Here is a 16,084-nt window from a genome sequence, read left to right on the forward strand (position 1 = left end):
CTGGAGGGCTAGAGAAAAGGCAATTAATGAATTAAGAGGGGAACCAACAGAATCATACAAGAAGTTACTGGGATATGTGTACATATTGGATAAAACATACCCTGGATCACATATGAGAATGCACAAATCACAACAAAACGAGTTCTTGTATTTGTTTATAGCACTTAAAGCGTTCATAAAAGGCTTCGAGTGTTGTAGACCGATAGTTGTAGTAGATGGTTCCCACCTTAAAACTACATATAACGGTACTTTTGTATCAGCCAGCACGTTGGATGGTGCAGGTAGGTGCCAACATGTTTAAATACATTTTTTTCTGCTTTTGGTATATTTCGTTGTATTTCATTCTAGTTCCAGTGTATTTCCAATATGATTTATGCTATATTTCACTGTAATAATACACAAAACATGTTTGTGCAGGTAATATTCTACCATTGGCATATGGTGTGATAGATTCAAAGAACAATAAGTCTTGGACCTGGTTCTTTGAGCAGTTCAAACAAGCTTATGGGAATAGGGATAACATGTGTGTTGTATCAGACAGACATGAGAGCATCATTAAGGCGGTGACTAGAGTATATCCAACTGTGCCACATTTGGCGTGCATATGGCATTTATGGAAAAATGTGACCACGAGTATAAGTCGAATGGTGAAGTATTGAGTCTTGTATTCTATGCACTTGTAAAAGCATACACACAGGCTGAGTTTGATAAGCTAATGGAGAAGATTGAGAAGGTTGATGAGTACTTGGAGGATCTTTGGAAGGGAAAAGTGGGCTCGATTGTATTCACCCGTTAACGTGATGGACAATGACCTCAAATATAGCGAATGTATTAATGGAAAATTGGTAGCAAAGAGAGTTGCTCGTTTTTGATTTTCTTGAAGAAGTGGAAGATGTTTGGGAGATGGAATTGCACTAATAGAAGGAACGGTACATACACATTCACAACACTTGGAAAAGCATTCCAGCAATTATTATCAATAAACGAATGTAAATCTCTACGTATGACGGTATGTTACTGTTTATTTTGTTGAAGTCTGCCTACATATATTTCAATATATTTCAGTATATTTTAGAAGGTACTTAAGTAATTCTATTTGGATTGTATATTTCCATGACGGTATGTTACTGTTTATCTTGTTGAAGTCTGCCTACATATATTTCAATATATTTCTGTATATTTTAGAAGGTAATTAAGTAATTCTGTTTGGATTGTATATTTCCATGTATTTCATATTACTTATCGTTGTTAATATTCAATGTGTTCTGGTCTGACACATTTCTTCTTGATTCAGTTGAACCATCAACTGAATATGTGTATACCGTAAATGATGAGGCAAGACGTTTCATAATTGATCTTAAAAGAAAACATGCAGTTGTCGGATGTTCCAAATGGACGAGATACCATGTCCATATGTATGGGTTGTATTGAAGAGTAAAAGTCTTATGCCTGATGAATATTGCTCAGACCTATTCAAATCAAAGACAGTGATTAAGACATATGATGTGCCTGTGGATCCTCTGCCTGACAAGAGTGAGTGGAATATTCCCAAACACATATGCGATGAAGTTGTTTTGCCACCAAGATACAAGAGACCCCCGGGAAGGCCAAAGAAGAAGCGAGATAAACCATTAATGGAGATGATGATTGGTAAACGTAGGAATGCTTATAGTACTTGTGGACGTCTTGGTCACAATAGATGTTCTTGTTCTAATGAGCCACGTAAGAAGTAGATGCTTAGATTGTAATTGTTTTTTTTTAAAACACTTATCCCCAAAAATATTAAATAAAGAAATTTTTGGTTCATCGTTGTATTCTGTATTTTTTATCCTTCATTTTCATAATAATATTGCATACAATTCGGTGTTAACGGACGTTAAAATGAATACATACATATTAACTTAGAACAATACAATGAAATATGGGTGAAATGTTTAAGAAATATTAAGTTGCATTAGGCCTATATACACAGGAATACAATGAAATATATCAGAAACTGTTTCATAAAAAATGCAGAGTGGGTATATACATTGGAATACATTGAAAAACACCACAAAGTTGTTTTCATTAAAACAATAAATATAAATATGAGAGTCTGAATCAAAAAATAGTCGTGATAGAAATTAGTCAACCGGAATACATTGAAATACACCAGAAGTATTCCAATTCACCTAGAATAATTTGTCGAATTGAAGAGTGGGTATATAACATTGAAATATATTGAGATACACTAGAAGCTGTTTTTGTTAAATGATAAATATAAATATGGGAGACTCAAACAAAAAATAGTCGTCAAAGAATCACACCCTAACCTTACTAGGGTGTGATGGGCACCCGACCCTTACTTAGGGCTGAGCGAACCCTCTGACTCTCAATATACACATAGCTTCTTTGAACTTTTAAATCAAATAAACATGAAATACATAGTAAGACTTTCAGAAATATTCTTTTCTTTGTTTCAAATCATACAGAATTTGTAATCATATAGAGCTTATATCATAACACCGATGACACGTCGACTGATGGACCCGCTTACAAAACTAACAACCAATACCCACGACTCTGTCTGCAAAGTCTCTAACAATAATCAGACATCATAGCACACATACTCTGACTCGGCAGCACTCCAGGAACAAGTGGATCTTGCCAACTCCCCTGGAACATCTTCTATAATAGCTTCAGCTCATCTAGGTGTACCTGCGCGGCATGAAACGCAACTCCCGAAGAAAGGGGGTCAGTACGGAATATGTACTGAGTATGTAAGACATGAAATACAGAAAACAGAACCATAACTGAAACAAATAGTACGAAAAGTAAGTACGTTATCCAGAATACCAGAATATTGCTTTCCAGACACAAATCATGTATGCCGATATCATATACCATATATGCATATAACAGATCCATGCATGCGTGTTCATAGAATATCACATAGTGTATTGCTGCGGAACATGCAACCCGATCCATATGTATATATAACGTGTCCCGGCCCTCTACTGCGGGTCTCGGTGAATGTGCCATCCTGGCCTCCATCCCGTACCATCATATCATCATATACATATAACGTGTCCCGGCCCGCTAGTAAGAGAGACTCGGTGAATAATGCAGTGGAATACGCGCGAGAACATATCCTGACCCGGGCTCAGTGAATAGACATATTAAGGCTTGCACGAACAGAGTAGTGCGAAATCATATGCACGCAAATCAAGACTCGATAGGTATATACACTTACCGATATTTGATAGCTCAAAAACAAGTTTCGGTTCAATCTGACTTAGTATCAGAAAGTTAGAAGCGTTTGAAGTACAGAACGTCCTACAAGCGTTTCAGAAGCCATTTTTTGAAAATCAGAGCCATAGTTATGTCAAGTGCCTTTCGGATATCATTATGGATCAAATCAAATATAGCTTATGGAACCATACATACGTATCAAACATAGTAGACTGTTTTCAAAAATCGAGCACATTAATTCTTACAGAATTCTTTTAAGAACATATCAAAAGTGCATACGAATCATAAACAAGCTCGGAATCACAGAATAGAGTAACCCCAATGTACATATCAATATCATACCTTACTTTGCTCTAGGACATGCCAAAGAAATAAAGGGTAAGCCTTACATACCTGTCTCACGACCAACTAGCTACGCTTATTTGTCCAACCTCGCTGGTCTACATTCAAGAGAATCAATATAACCATTAGATTCATCGACGTATACTTGCCTTAATCTTTCAAATGAATTCATTTATTTTCTACCAAAATTTCGGCAGAATTTCCCTTGTAAATACGCCATCCCCGAGAATCTAACTCGGTCAATTTCACAACAACAAATCCGAGAATTTAACTCGGCCAAGCCAACAATAATCCCAACAATTATTCTAGCAACACTACAATATTCAAAATGACTCAATCAACATGCAATGCCACCCGAACCCTTCCAACTTCAATAAAAACATTAGCAACACATTTTCTCTTGTTCTAGATTCATAAACCATACCAACAACCATACATTAACAACATTATTCATACAATGTAAGAATCCAAGCTAGTAGCGCATTAACTTCTTCAACAATCCTATAACGATTACAACTTCATTTCAAGCCATCCAATCTTCATTTTTCATCATGGAGTCCACAACATTCGGCCACAACAACTACACGCCTATTTTCTTGAATTTTTCATCCTTTTCCATGTATTACAACAACAACCAATATACTACATAAAATTAATTCAATCTTTCCTCACAACATACACACACCCACGGCTAACTATACAAATGTACGGCCACAACTTCAACATCGTATATTTCATGAGTTTCATCCATTTTTACATGCTACAACACTTCACAAATCATCTATAACACATGAAAGGGAAGATTAAATCTTACCTTTAACCTTGGTTCCTCCACTCGGCTAGGGATGGAATTGCGCAAATGAATAATTTGATTGCTCCAACAACTCTTCCATGTTAAAGAGGACGTTCCAATTGGTAGGAAAGCTAGAAGAGAATAATTTTTTTCCCTCAATTCTCCATGACCCTCATTCGGCAAAGCCATGGCCGAATGCTTCTATTTTTTTTTTCCTCTCTTTTCTTTCTTTCTTTCTTCCTTTCCAACTCTTTTAATTTAAATGATGAATTAATCCTCTCCTCTCTTATATATACTTAGTCCCTTCCAATCCCAATTAGCCACATGCCCTTTTTTCTTGAACCTTCTCAAATTAAAACTAAGATGACTAATTTTCTTATTTTGTCATCACTTCCATATTCATACATGTATATTTTTGCATGGCTCCTACTAAAAATTATGAACACATGGCTCTTGTCCCCTTTTTCTAGAATTTTCTTAAAATAACAAATACACCCACTTGTCTTGTTGTTTAAACTTTGGTCCCTTAAGTAAGAACATGGACACATGGCCATGGGTGGGGCCCACTTTTTATGTCACATGGCCAAAGTGGCATTTCAAGAATTTTCTTGAACAATTTGGTCCTTCAAGAACTTTCTTGAACACCTTGTGGAATTCCCATTTTGCCCCTAGCCTTTCCACAATATTACCATGAACCATTTTGCGAATTTTCCTTTTTACCCTCAACCTTTCTCAATATTCCACACTAAAAATGTTCGTAAATAATATTCATAAACAACTTGTACATTAAAATAATTTTGAAAAATGGTCTTGCTCTTAACTTCTCGCAATTATTTTGAATTATCCGAATGTACAAAATGCGGGATATAACAAGTTAATTCTTAACAAAACAACACAACAAAATGTACAAAAATCGTTAGCAAAACAATACTGTGAAAAAAGATTCAACATTAAAACCTAGTGGACTAATTAACAACTACTGTGTCGACCGCGTTGTAATCTATGGCAGGCCTAAGCGGTCTTAGCGGCGGTTCATTGTCAAAGGAAGGCATTCTCGGCCCGTTTTGCCATCCGTATTCCCAGTAATGCCTCGTATCTATTGCGTAGTGATTCGCATCAATTTTCGGATGGAACGCCTCTGTATCGAGAACAAAAGTATTCGACAAATGCGGCAACATACACACCACAATCCCCGAAAATGAAAAAAAAAAAGATTATTGGTTGAGAATTTTGAAAAAAAAAAAAAATGAAACTCGATGTTGAAATACATACATCTTTGCCCCGAGGCTTGTTGTGGCAAGTCGTTCACATACATGACATCAAAGTCATCAGTCTATTGTTTGCCCTTGTATGATGGGTGGTTAATCCAATCGATGCCTTTTTTTTTCCGTAAAATCCAGACAAATGTGGATGATGTGGCAATAGGGTAGCTATCTTGTGTATTTCTCTTGTAACAACAAAGATCATGATCAAAGACATTATGAGTTGTAGATGTACGTACGCTTTCGTACGTAAAAGAATAGTACATCAGCTCAGTTAACAGGTTGGTAAATTAAATTTCATATGGACTTTGTGTGATAGAAAAACTAAAAAATGTTACAGAGAAATATGCAGTTTGAATGAAGAAATACATAGAAATACGAGGAAAATACAGGGAGATATGCAGTTTTAATGAATTTTAAAAAAAAAAAGAGTAGGAATACCTATCAGTGAATGGCACTACAATCAAGATCCAGTGATTTTCCTCTTTGATGTTGACAGGGATGAGTACACAATCAACTGTATGCCATGGCACATTAGCCAGCATCCTATGCCCGTTAATATACTCGCATATTTCGTTCTCCGAACTGGCAACACTACTGGTCCCCTCCGGATTAGCATATGCACGATGAATTTCATCAATTTTGGAGAAGAACATACAGTCAACAGTTGTGAATTTTGAATATGTTATCCTTGTCGTACTTGCCTTTCTTCCGCAAGTAGTAAAAAACGACATCAATATCTTTGGTAAAAAAAATGAAATAAGTGTAATTCATATTGGTAAATTAAATTCCATACGGACCTTGTGTGATAGAAAAACTAAAAACTGTTACAGAGAAATATGCAGTTTGAATGAAGTAAAATACATAGAAATACGAGGAAATATAGAGAAATACATAGAAGGAATATAGAGAAATATGCTTTAAAAAACAGATAGATAGACAACTACAGAATTAACGAATAAAAAGGAAATGAGAAATATAGCACCTCATCATTCCAAGACTGGCCATTCATCGATAAGAGATAGAACCAGTTTTTGTCATCAACATGTAATGTTATACCCCATTTAAAACGAGTTAAATTGAGTACAACATATTGGTGATTCCTATTTATTTTATTTTAAGGAGTCGCCACCTAATTAATTTTAAAGGTAAATTAGGACACCTAAATATTAGCTGAGGCAAAGTTAAAACTAAACCTCCATTAATGGTCTACTTAATCAGTGTTTCTAGGCAAGGGTTCCAATTATCCTAAAGGGAAGGGGTTAGGCATCCTTTAGAATCCATTAACTACGGTTTACCGGCCAAACTTAGGTTAATTAATTAATGCTAAATATAGTGCTTAAATCTTAAGAAAATAACTTGTAAATATTATTAAAATTTTAAAGGAAAATATAATGATGCTATTTAAGCTAACTTGTAGAAAAATATAGTAATTTGCGTAAAAGAAGATTTTAAATGCTAAATAGAACTTAAAGATATTGCTAAGGCCTTAAATGAAAAGTATAGTAATGCTATTCAAAAATAGGATTTGTAAAAAATATAGAATGATTCACCTATGAACAACAGCTTTTTTAAGAGAAGACCTAACAAATGTGATCTTTAGATAAGAAATATATGAATATGGTGATGTAGAAAAGCCTAGACTTATATTTTAATATGATGAAAAGGGCATGAGTTTCTTTCTGTTTTCTACCAACTAGGTTTGGCTAAAAATATGTATAATTGAATATCTTTGAAAAATTCGTTTGTAAGATAGTTCATACTTGTGTATTAATGACTTTAAATTCCTAAAATAGTAAGAGTGAATCATGGTTCTTTTAACCTAAAGATAATATTCTACGCTATTTAAAAAAATCAATTGTTCTAAAAGATAACTATTAGGAGTATTATAAATAACTTAATATAAAAGAAGAAAATGAAATTTATGGAACTAATTATTGGTTGCTTTTTTTAGACTAACTACCCATTATACTAACATTAAACCACTAGTTCTACTAAGGTTCATTCTAGCTAAGAAACCCAAACACAAAGTAAAATGTTAGTTACATAATACAAGTTAGACACACAAAGTAAAATAAAAGGGGGGAGGCAAATATAATTAATGGGCTCAGCCCATTTGTAGAACTGCTGCTGCGCCACTGTTGGCTATTGGGCTTTGGCCCAGAAAGTCTTTTTTTTTTAATTTTGTCGCTGCGGGCTGATCGGACACGAGAGGAGGATTTTGTTGGGCTTTTAGCCCAACACCGAACGCAGGAGGTGACGAGTCCCTCAGACTCGTGCGCGGAGGTCATGCATAAAAAAACGGAAGAAATGATTAGTATAAAATCAATGAATAAAGTTAAACATGTAAAAATATAAGCTCAAAACAGTTCAGTAAATTATATATGTATATTTAAGTAAATCTCATGTATATGCATTCATAGGGATATTTAGAAGGTTAATATCAAAGCAAACAACAATAAACCAAGAAAACAGTGGACATACACAGAGTATAACTGATTTTCAAAATAAAAGAAACCCCACTTCCTAAAATCACAGCCCTTAATCAATAAATCTAAAACCAACTTCAAACGAAAACCTTAGACTCGTGCATGATCAGTCTCACAAAACCAAGAAACAGTTGATATACACAAGAGTACAAATGTACAGCCACTAAAATAAGTGAAATTATGCAACTGTTCCAAAACAGTTGAGCAAGACACCTAGAGTGGACATGAAAACAAAGGTTTATGGATAAACAACATGTCCGTATGTGTTTACTACTACAAAGACAGGAGGCTAACCATCTGTAACATCAAAACGGAAACAACTACTAAAAAAGAATTACTGTTTGATAACTTGCAATTATAATATCAGTACTGCAACTTAAGTCAGTAATGCGTACTTTCAACCTTCTTTTACGCACAAACAGGAGGTGGGGTTTGCGCTTGGAAATAACTTTCATAGAACAAATACACGGATCCCTTCCATAGGGCTCAGATTTATGCCAAACATCAAATCCTAACCCAATTCGAGCTAGACATGACAAATAACTATCATATTCCTAAAGGCCGTGGTCTCTTCTGTTGTGCCCAAATAGACTCGTCAAACAACATACATTATGTACCGTTAGTTAAACAGTTTTCCTTTTCCTTTCTTTAAGCATTCTGTAATATTCTTGTAGCCGGAATTCCTCTGTTTCCTTTTTAAGTCATCCTGCTCGTTATATCACTAAGCGGGGTACTCTTAAGGCATGACTTCCTTTAAACAGAGCCGGTCATTCCATTAAACAGGGTCACATACTCAAGGAAGAACAAGACATACACAACTTTCATCTAAACGAGTATGGCAACTGGATTTTTGAGTATTTAGCGAACATACAATTTCATCTCTATTTAGAATGACAAGGATTAGTATTACAAGTTCATTACGACTTCTAAAGAAAATAGAATTCCTATCAGATGCAAGTGAACGAAGAGACCCAACTTATATCAACATTCGCTAGTATGACATCAAAATATCTTCAGATTCAAACACAATATTCAGCTAAGATTCAGTTGACGATCAAGCTATAAAATGGCATTCCTAAATCGTCATGAGTGTATATGGGAACTAGACAACAACAACCGTGTAAACAGCAAATTAACTCATGATAACTATTCAAAATAAGTAGCAAACAACAACATTAACGCTTGTCATATTTCAACTAAACAACTTACCACAAATATCATTGAAAGCAGTAAACGAACCAAGTAACATTAATCACGTTTTGACCGAACAAGTTACCACAACTATTCAAATAAACAGCAAACTAACAGGATTAATAACAAAATAAAAATTTACCCTTTTTTGGTGCAGTGAAATGGGATGTAGAGGTCTCGGATTTATGCTCGAACTCGAACGAACCCGAATCCGATTAAAGTAACTAAATTTTCAAACTGAGAAGTGAAATAGAGTAATACGTTGTCTGTTCTTTTTAGAGTGAGGCAATCTTGATGATAATTTCCAGTCCCCGAAACCGAATCGAATTATGACAAAACTAAAACTTAAAGCAGTAATGGTAAAGTGGAAATGTTGAATATGGTAAAGTATTCAGTGGTTCCCTAATCAGTGTTCTCTCCTCCACTTTTCCTGAAGATATATGTCATATATATATATAGGTGGAAAAGACTAGGGTTTGCGATTTCGAGCGGGACTTTGAAAATCAAAAATTCGAAATTGAGTCAAACCCTGCTAATCCGAACGTTGAAGCCTTTCACGTGATTTGTTTCAGCCTTCCTTAAAATGGTTTGACCTTCTCTGGTCTTTGAAGATTTTGATTTGTTTGAAGCGAGAAAGGAGCGTCCTTCTTTGTCAATCGACAGAAGGCTCAGACGAAAAAGACATGGAGACCGTTCGTGTATGGAAAGGGGAAGTGTTGCACGAAAATGGCATGGCAAAGTCCTGCCATTGTTAAAAGGTAACTGCGATTTTGGATAAAATGAAGATGGGGAGAAAGTGGAAAGACAGAAAAAGAAGGGAGAAAAAGAAGGGAGGCGACTGGTGTGTCTTTGGTTGATTAGGGTAGGTGATGAAGTTTAAGAGCAATGGGCCGGGTCGGATATTAGGATAGTGGGCTGAGGAGTTGAATTGTTGGGCTGGTCTATTGGGTGAGTTGTTAAGGACTGATTTGGGCTAAAATGTTGGAGCATAATTGGTCCGAATTTCCTGGCCTTTTTCTTCCTTTAATTTTAATTATTTTTGGGCTTCTAATTTAACAACTAGTACAATATATATTACGTGAAGATAAATAATAATTAGTATGTAGAAAGTAAAGAATTTAATAAAGTAAAATTAATTTACGAGTATAAATCCTAAAATGAAACGATGACGAACCATTTAAAAATTTGTGATAAAGTAATAATAGTAAAAATAGTGAAAATGAGGGTAATGGTATTAATAGTAGTAGAAATAAAAATAGTAGTGAAAATAAAATATTTAGTTCGATAATAAATTTGAAGCCCATGAAAATAAATTAGAATAAAGGAGAGACAAAATTGGGTGTCAACATATAACACACCAAAATTGAAGCCAAAGTTGATGTCATCTGGATCCAAAGCTTGCTTATTCTTTTTGTAACGTCTTTCCTTACCCTTTTTAAATAACAACAATCAGTTACTTTCAACGTAAACAGTTTACTTTGCTGAATGAATATATAAATTAAAAAGGTAAATACGTTCAAACTTACTTTTTATCATGCCTTAGAAGCAGATCTTGTTCAAGCCAATTCCGGTATTGTTGAATAAGCGAAGTATTTCGCTGGCTATTAATTGGATCTTCAACACATGGATGCTTCTTTTTAAAAATGGAAGGTGTGGGGGTCTTGAACAGAAGCTTCTGCAGAGCCGTAATTGGTCATATAAGGTGAACTGAAGTATTTATTAGGTTTGACTATCCTAGTTGGAATAACATCTGGTTGAGCAATTACAACTTTCGCATTAATCACTGCCTCTTGTATTCCTTTGTCAGCAGACATTAGTGGCATAACAAATTCTTTGTGACCCGTTTGATGAAACACAGAGAAACTTGACGAACCTATTTGGCTTGGTAACATTTCGTCAGGGATCAACCATTGTGACTTAGTAATGTTGTCATCGAACCTGAGTGGGGTCTCTAAAATTGAATGATCAGTGATGTCCCCGGGTTGTATTCCCGCACCTACTTCTGGTACACGAGTTTCTAGAGGCAGCTCAATGAGCATCTCTGCGACCATTCTCTAAAAAAAAAAAAAAAAAGAGATTTAATAAATGTTAAATATAGCAGTATCTTGAAATATCTATAAGATTGAATGTAAAATTTACCTCTGTTGAGTTTAAAGATCCTTCATCCGCCCGATTAATCTCTTCAGATGAAGTTTTACGTGTATCTGCTCTCAAATTTCTGCCGGTCACTACAGTATCCGGAACTTCCTCATGTAACATTGGTGCAACACCTTTTGGAATAAGAAAAAATCAAAATTTAAAACAAAATCATAACATAAAAATATAAGGTTGGAAAATTACTAAATACACAGAAAGAGAGTCAGGATTAGACTGATAGAAATACATAGAAATACAGTGACATACAAAAAAAAATGAGAAGTTTATCAGTGAAATACAAACGAAACGCCATAAAATACAAAAGTCTATAAAACAGAAAATACCGAGGAAAACGTAACTTTAAAATTATAGACTGGAACATGGCAATCATATACTTTTTTGTGCATACAATGCACAACATAACTTAAAAAGATGGATTTCACGTCACAAGCTCATTTTACCTTATTTGACTCATCATCATGTTTCGGCAGAGATGTTTGAATGGTAGAATCATGACGTAAGTTTTCTTCAGGCGTTAACTGTAGCCCAGCATCAGTTTGATGTACCGGCGCCTCACTATCGGCCGCCTTCACATAAAAAAATAAATTAATATAAATTGTATTTCGCAATAAGGGTCTAAAATGTTAGTTCAATTCCTATTTCACACATTTACCTTGTCCACAGAATTGTTCCCCTTGATCGCTTCAAATACTTCTTGAAGTTGTCATCCATGAAAGTTCGAAGATTGGACAACTCAGTGCCAATACTTGTGAACTCACCAACGACCTAATATTTAAACAAAAACAGTATTTCAATTTGTTAACAAACAAGAATTAAATACACCAAAAAGATTTTTGTTTCGTAACTAAAATCACTTACTGATTCCTTGAAAACTTGAAAATCTTTCCTTAGAAATTGCATTTCATCTTTCATAGATGCAGTAGGGACATCATGTAGGACCGGGGTGTTTTGGGGTCGATTAATTTGTTCATTCAAATTTGGTGACGCAGACTTCTGTAAAATAGGCTTTTGAGCAACCTTTTGATCCTTGTGACTCTTCTTCAAAGTCGTCTGTGGTTCGGTGTGGATTTGTTGTTTCTTTGATGTGGAAGTTGTTGCAGGAAGTTGTCTGCGTCTCTTTGAAGGTGGAGAATCTATATGATTCGCCCGTTGTTGCTGTTTGCCCTTAGAAAGGTGAGAGGGAGTAGTACTGAAATCATCATACTCATCCACTGGCATTTCTGTGACTTGGGTACCTTCATGGGCATCAACTAAGATATTTTTGTCTACTGTATCTCGACAGACAATAACATCGGGCAATTGGAGGCTCTCCAACTCACTGCTAGTGGGGATTATAGTTGCAAATGTACAGCTCTGAAGAAGAAACAAATAATATTTAATTAGTGTTTTATAAAACTAGTCACACTTACATTATGAATAATGAAATACAGGGAAATACACAAAAATATAGTGAAATGCAAAAAATATAGTGAAATGCAAAAGGAAATACATAGAAATATAGTGAAATGTAAAAAATCAGGGAAAAAACCACCAGAAAGCAAAAATACGACAAGTAGATCAGTGGAGCACAAATAAAATCAGTAAGGCATAATTGCAAAATAAAATGCTATGAAAAACATAAAAATAAGTTAGAGTGTTCGAATATTACCGATCGTTTGTCGTCTCTAAAATGCCTTCCATCAAAATATTGTATTTTGGCTGACTGTCAATGGACCTCCAATTCAACATTCTTGGAATGGAATTTCCGGATTTAATAGCGAGATACGATGGAACTCTTGAACAACACTCATAAAGCCAAACTTGCATAGCCAGTGGCATCCCATAGATCCTATAATACTGTGTTGTGGCAGAATACTTCTTGCTGATGCTTTTAATCAACTCGGTAAAAGCTTCTTTGCCCCATGGATAATCTACATACCTTCCATCCTCAACCACTTCAAAATGAACCCTTGGTATATTCGTTTTTCTAGGCTCACCGCAAAAGATATATGTATTTATAAAAAACAGAATTGCAAACTTAATAACGTCCTCATCATTATCTCCCCAACACTTATTCTTAAAGCAATCAATCAACTCCAATCTTTTTACTTTACTCCTAGTTCCACCAAAATAATCATCCATAATCCTATTTGGTTTTTCCTCATCGTATGTAAATTGACCTTCATCGGCTACACAATTTAGCCCACTCATAAGGGCAAATTCTCTCATGGTAAATCGCAATACGGTACCATTTATATCAATTGTAAAGCAACCAGAAGTGGTCTCCTTGAGCTCTCTTACCATGAAGCATCTAAAAATCTGTGCTTGAACCTCCAGGTGCTGCATTCCAAGGAATTTCCCAAATATTGTCTTGGAAAAGATCTCTAACTGTGGAACAGTTAGCTTACTCTTGAGATCTTTGAACACCTCGATATTCGTATACCGTTGCATCGATGGGGTCTCTTCAGGATGACTCTTAACATAGAATTTAGTTTCCTAAAATAAAAATGCAACACTAAGTTAAGACGGAAACAATTGTATAAAACATAGACACAGACAACAAAAATATACACAAGCATAACACAACTAACACAACTTTTAAAATCAATAAGTACAGAATAGTAAACATATGTACTTGTGAAAATACATAGAAATATAATGAAATACAGCTAACTACGAACACAATTACCACAGTTATGTTGTATATGATATAAACTACAGTTGATGCACATATACATTTTATTAAATACACAGAAATATACCGAATTGCATATCCAATTATGTTGAAATATACAAAAATATAGTGAAATACAAAACAACAAAATCGAAAAAATTCATCAATACCTGTTCATCCTCTTCTACATCTTTAACAACCTTTTTACCCTTAACGTCGGAAAAAGGCTTGGTTACTTTTCTCTTATTTTGTTGAGCAACTTTAGAACCTTTTTTGACTGGTACATCATCTTTTCGCTTGCTCGGTTTTGGAACTTCGGTTGGTTGAATTTGACGCATCCTTGATGGGTCATGAATCTTCTTGCTTCTTCTCTCAGCAGTAGTTTTAGCGATTCTCCTGCAATTGCAAGTTGTTGTTGTGAAAATCCCAAAGAGAAACTAGGACCATCATAAACATCAGCTCTACCTCAAGTATTCCTGCTTGGAGTATCTCTTTCCGCCATTAAAATGGAGAACTAGATCTTGTTTTAAACACTCTAACAATGGCTGAAAACAGAAAAAAAGGAATGAAAAGAAACAAAGAAAACGATGAAATATAAGAATAAATATAGAGAAATACAACAAAAAAAATAAAAAAATTCTAATAAATTATCAAAATTCGTTTCCTACATTGTGTGGGTAACGATTAAGCAAGATGGAATCGTGCTAATAATGATAATAGATAATGAGCGTATAATACGGTTGAAAATATGGAAGATGGGAGAGAAATTAATTTGAAAAGAGAAGAGATTGGGAATTATTGGGGAACATGGGCCGTAAGTTTAGGAGAAATACAGACGCCTTGTAGATCAGTTACAGCTGGTAATTTTGAAATTAATTTAAGCTACTAAAAATAAATAAAATAAAAGGTAGCTATTATTAATAAATAAGTCTTAGAGGTAGTTATGTACAGTAAATTTTCCATTAATGTAATGAATCTAGGCAGGGCCGATCCATAGGCAAACAACAACTGCTTTGGGCCCCAAATTCTTAGGGCTCCCTATTTTTGGTAATAGCAGACTTATAGGTTAAAAAAGAGTAGGTTAAATTTTGTTTTACGAAATATTGAATGCTTTAAAATGGAAAGTAACTCTTAGGGCCCATTTGGCCATAAGAATTATTCACTTTTTTCCGGAATTTTTTTCACTTTTTTCCGAAATTAGCGTTTGACCATGAAAATTTCAAATACAACTTGAAGTTGTATTCCGGAATTTGAAAAACAATTCACTTTTTTCACAACCAAAACAACTATATTTTTCAACAAAAAATACAAGTTAAAAAACTATGGCCAAACACAACTCCAACTCCAACTCCAACTCCAAAATTCCAAAAAAAGTAAAAAAGTTTTTGGTTTCTATGGTCAAACGCCTACTTAAATTTTCTTTCTTAGTTCGTCTAAAAGTTTTAAGTATCCTTTTTATTTTTCTCATTAAATATATGTACTGCAATTGATTTTTATACTCCCTGTCTTTCTTAATTTATCCAAGTTCAAGTCTCGGTTAAGCTTAACCTATATAGGAGTCAGGGGCGGAGCTACCCTTACCGAGGGGTGTCAAGCGACACCCCTTCACCGAAAAATTACATTGTATAGATAGGTGAATTTTTGGTTTTATAGGTGTGTATACCAGTGTTGACACCCTTAACACAAGCTGAAGGCTGGTGGTTAAGGACTTGCAAAAAGTCCCTAAGGTCGCGTGTTCAAACATGGGTTGCGACATATCTGTATTTTTTGACACCCCTTAATATGAATCCTGATTCCGCCACTGATTGGAGTAGTATTTACTAGAAAACAATAGTGGAAGCTGTTGAACAAAAATATTGCGCCTTTTTTTTTATTTTTTTCTCAGGTTTCAAGCATTGTAATAATTAACTATATATATATATAATAAAAGTAGGAAGACCCTAAGTGTAAAGTTGGATTACCAAAA

General features: G+C 34.7%; 1 protein-coding gene across 1 annotated transcript; it reads right to left on the bottom strand.

Moving 5' to 3' along the window:
* Positions 1-10,945: 10,945 nt before the first annotated feature.
* Positions 10,946-11,577, bottom strand: LOC132066818 (uncharacterized). Its single transcript, XM_059460023.1, has 2 exons — positions 11,448-11,577; positions 10,946-11,362 (listed from the first exon to the last, which is right to left on the bottom strand). Exons 1-2 carry the CDS (start codon positions 11,565-11,567, stop codon positions 10,946-10,948), a joined length of 537 nt encoding a protein of 178 aa, XP_059316006.1. The 5' UTR covers positions 11,568-11,577.
* Positions 11,578-16,084: the final 4,507 nt, after the last annotated feature.

The sequence above is a fragment of the Lycium ferocissimum genome, chromosome 1, assembly GCF_029784015.1.
Source record: "Lycium ferocissimum isolate CSIRO_LF1 chromosome 1, AGI_CSIRO_Lferr_CH_V1, whole genome shotgun sequence".
NCBI classification, from domain to species: Eukaryota; Viridiplantae; Streptophyta; class Magnoliopsida; order Solanales; family Solanaceae; genus Lycium; species Lycium ferocissimum.

Excerpts from the sequence above, each read along its gene's own strand:
- LOC132066818 (XM_059460023.1), bottom strand. The coding sequence starts at position 11,567 with ATGTTACATGAGGAAGTTCCGGATACTGTAGTGACCGGCAGAAATTTG. Across the intron at positions 11,363-11,447 it reads GATCTTTAAACTCAACAGAG|AGAATGGTCGCAGAGATGCT; the intron begins GTAAATTTTACA and ends TTTTTTTTTTAG.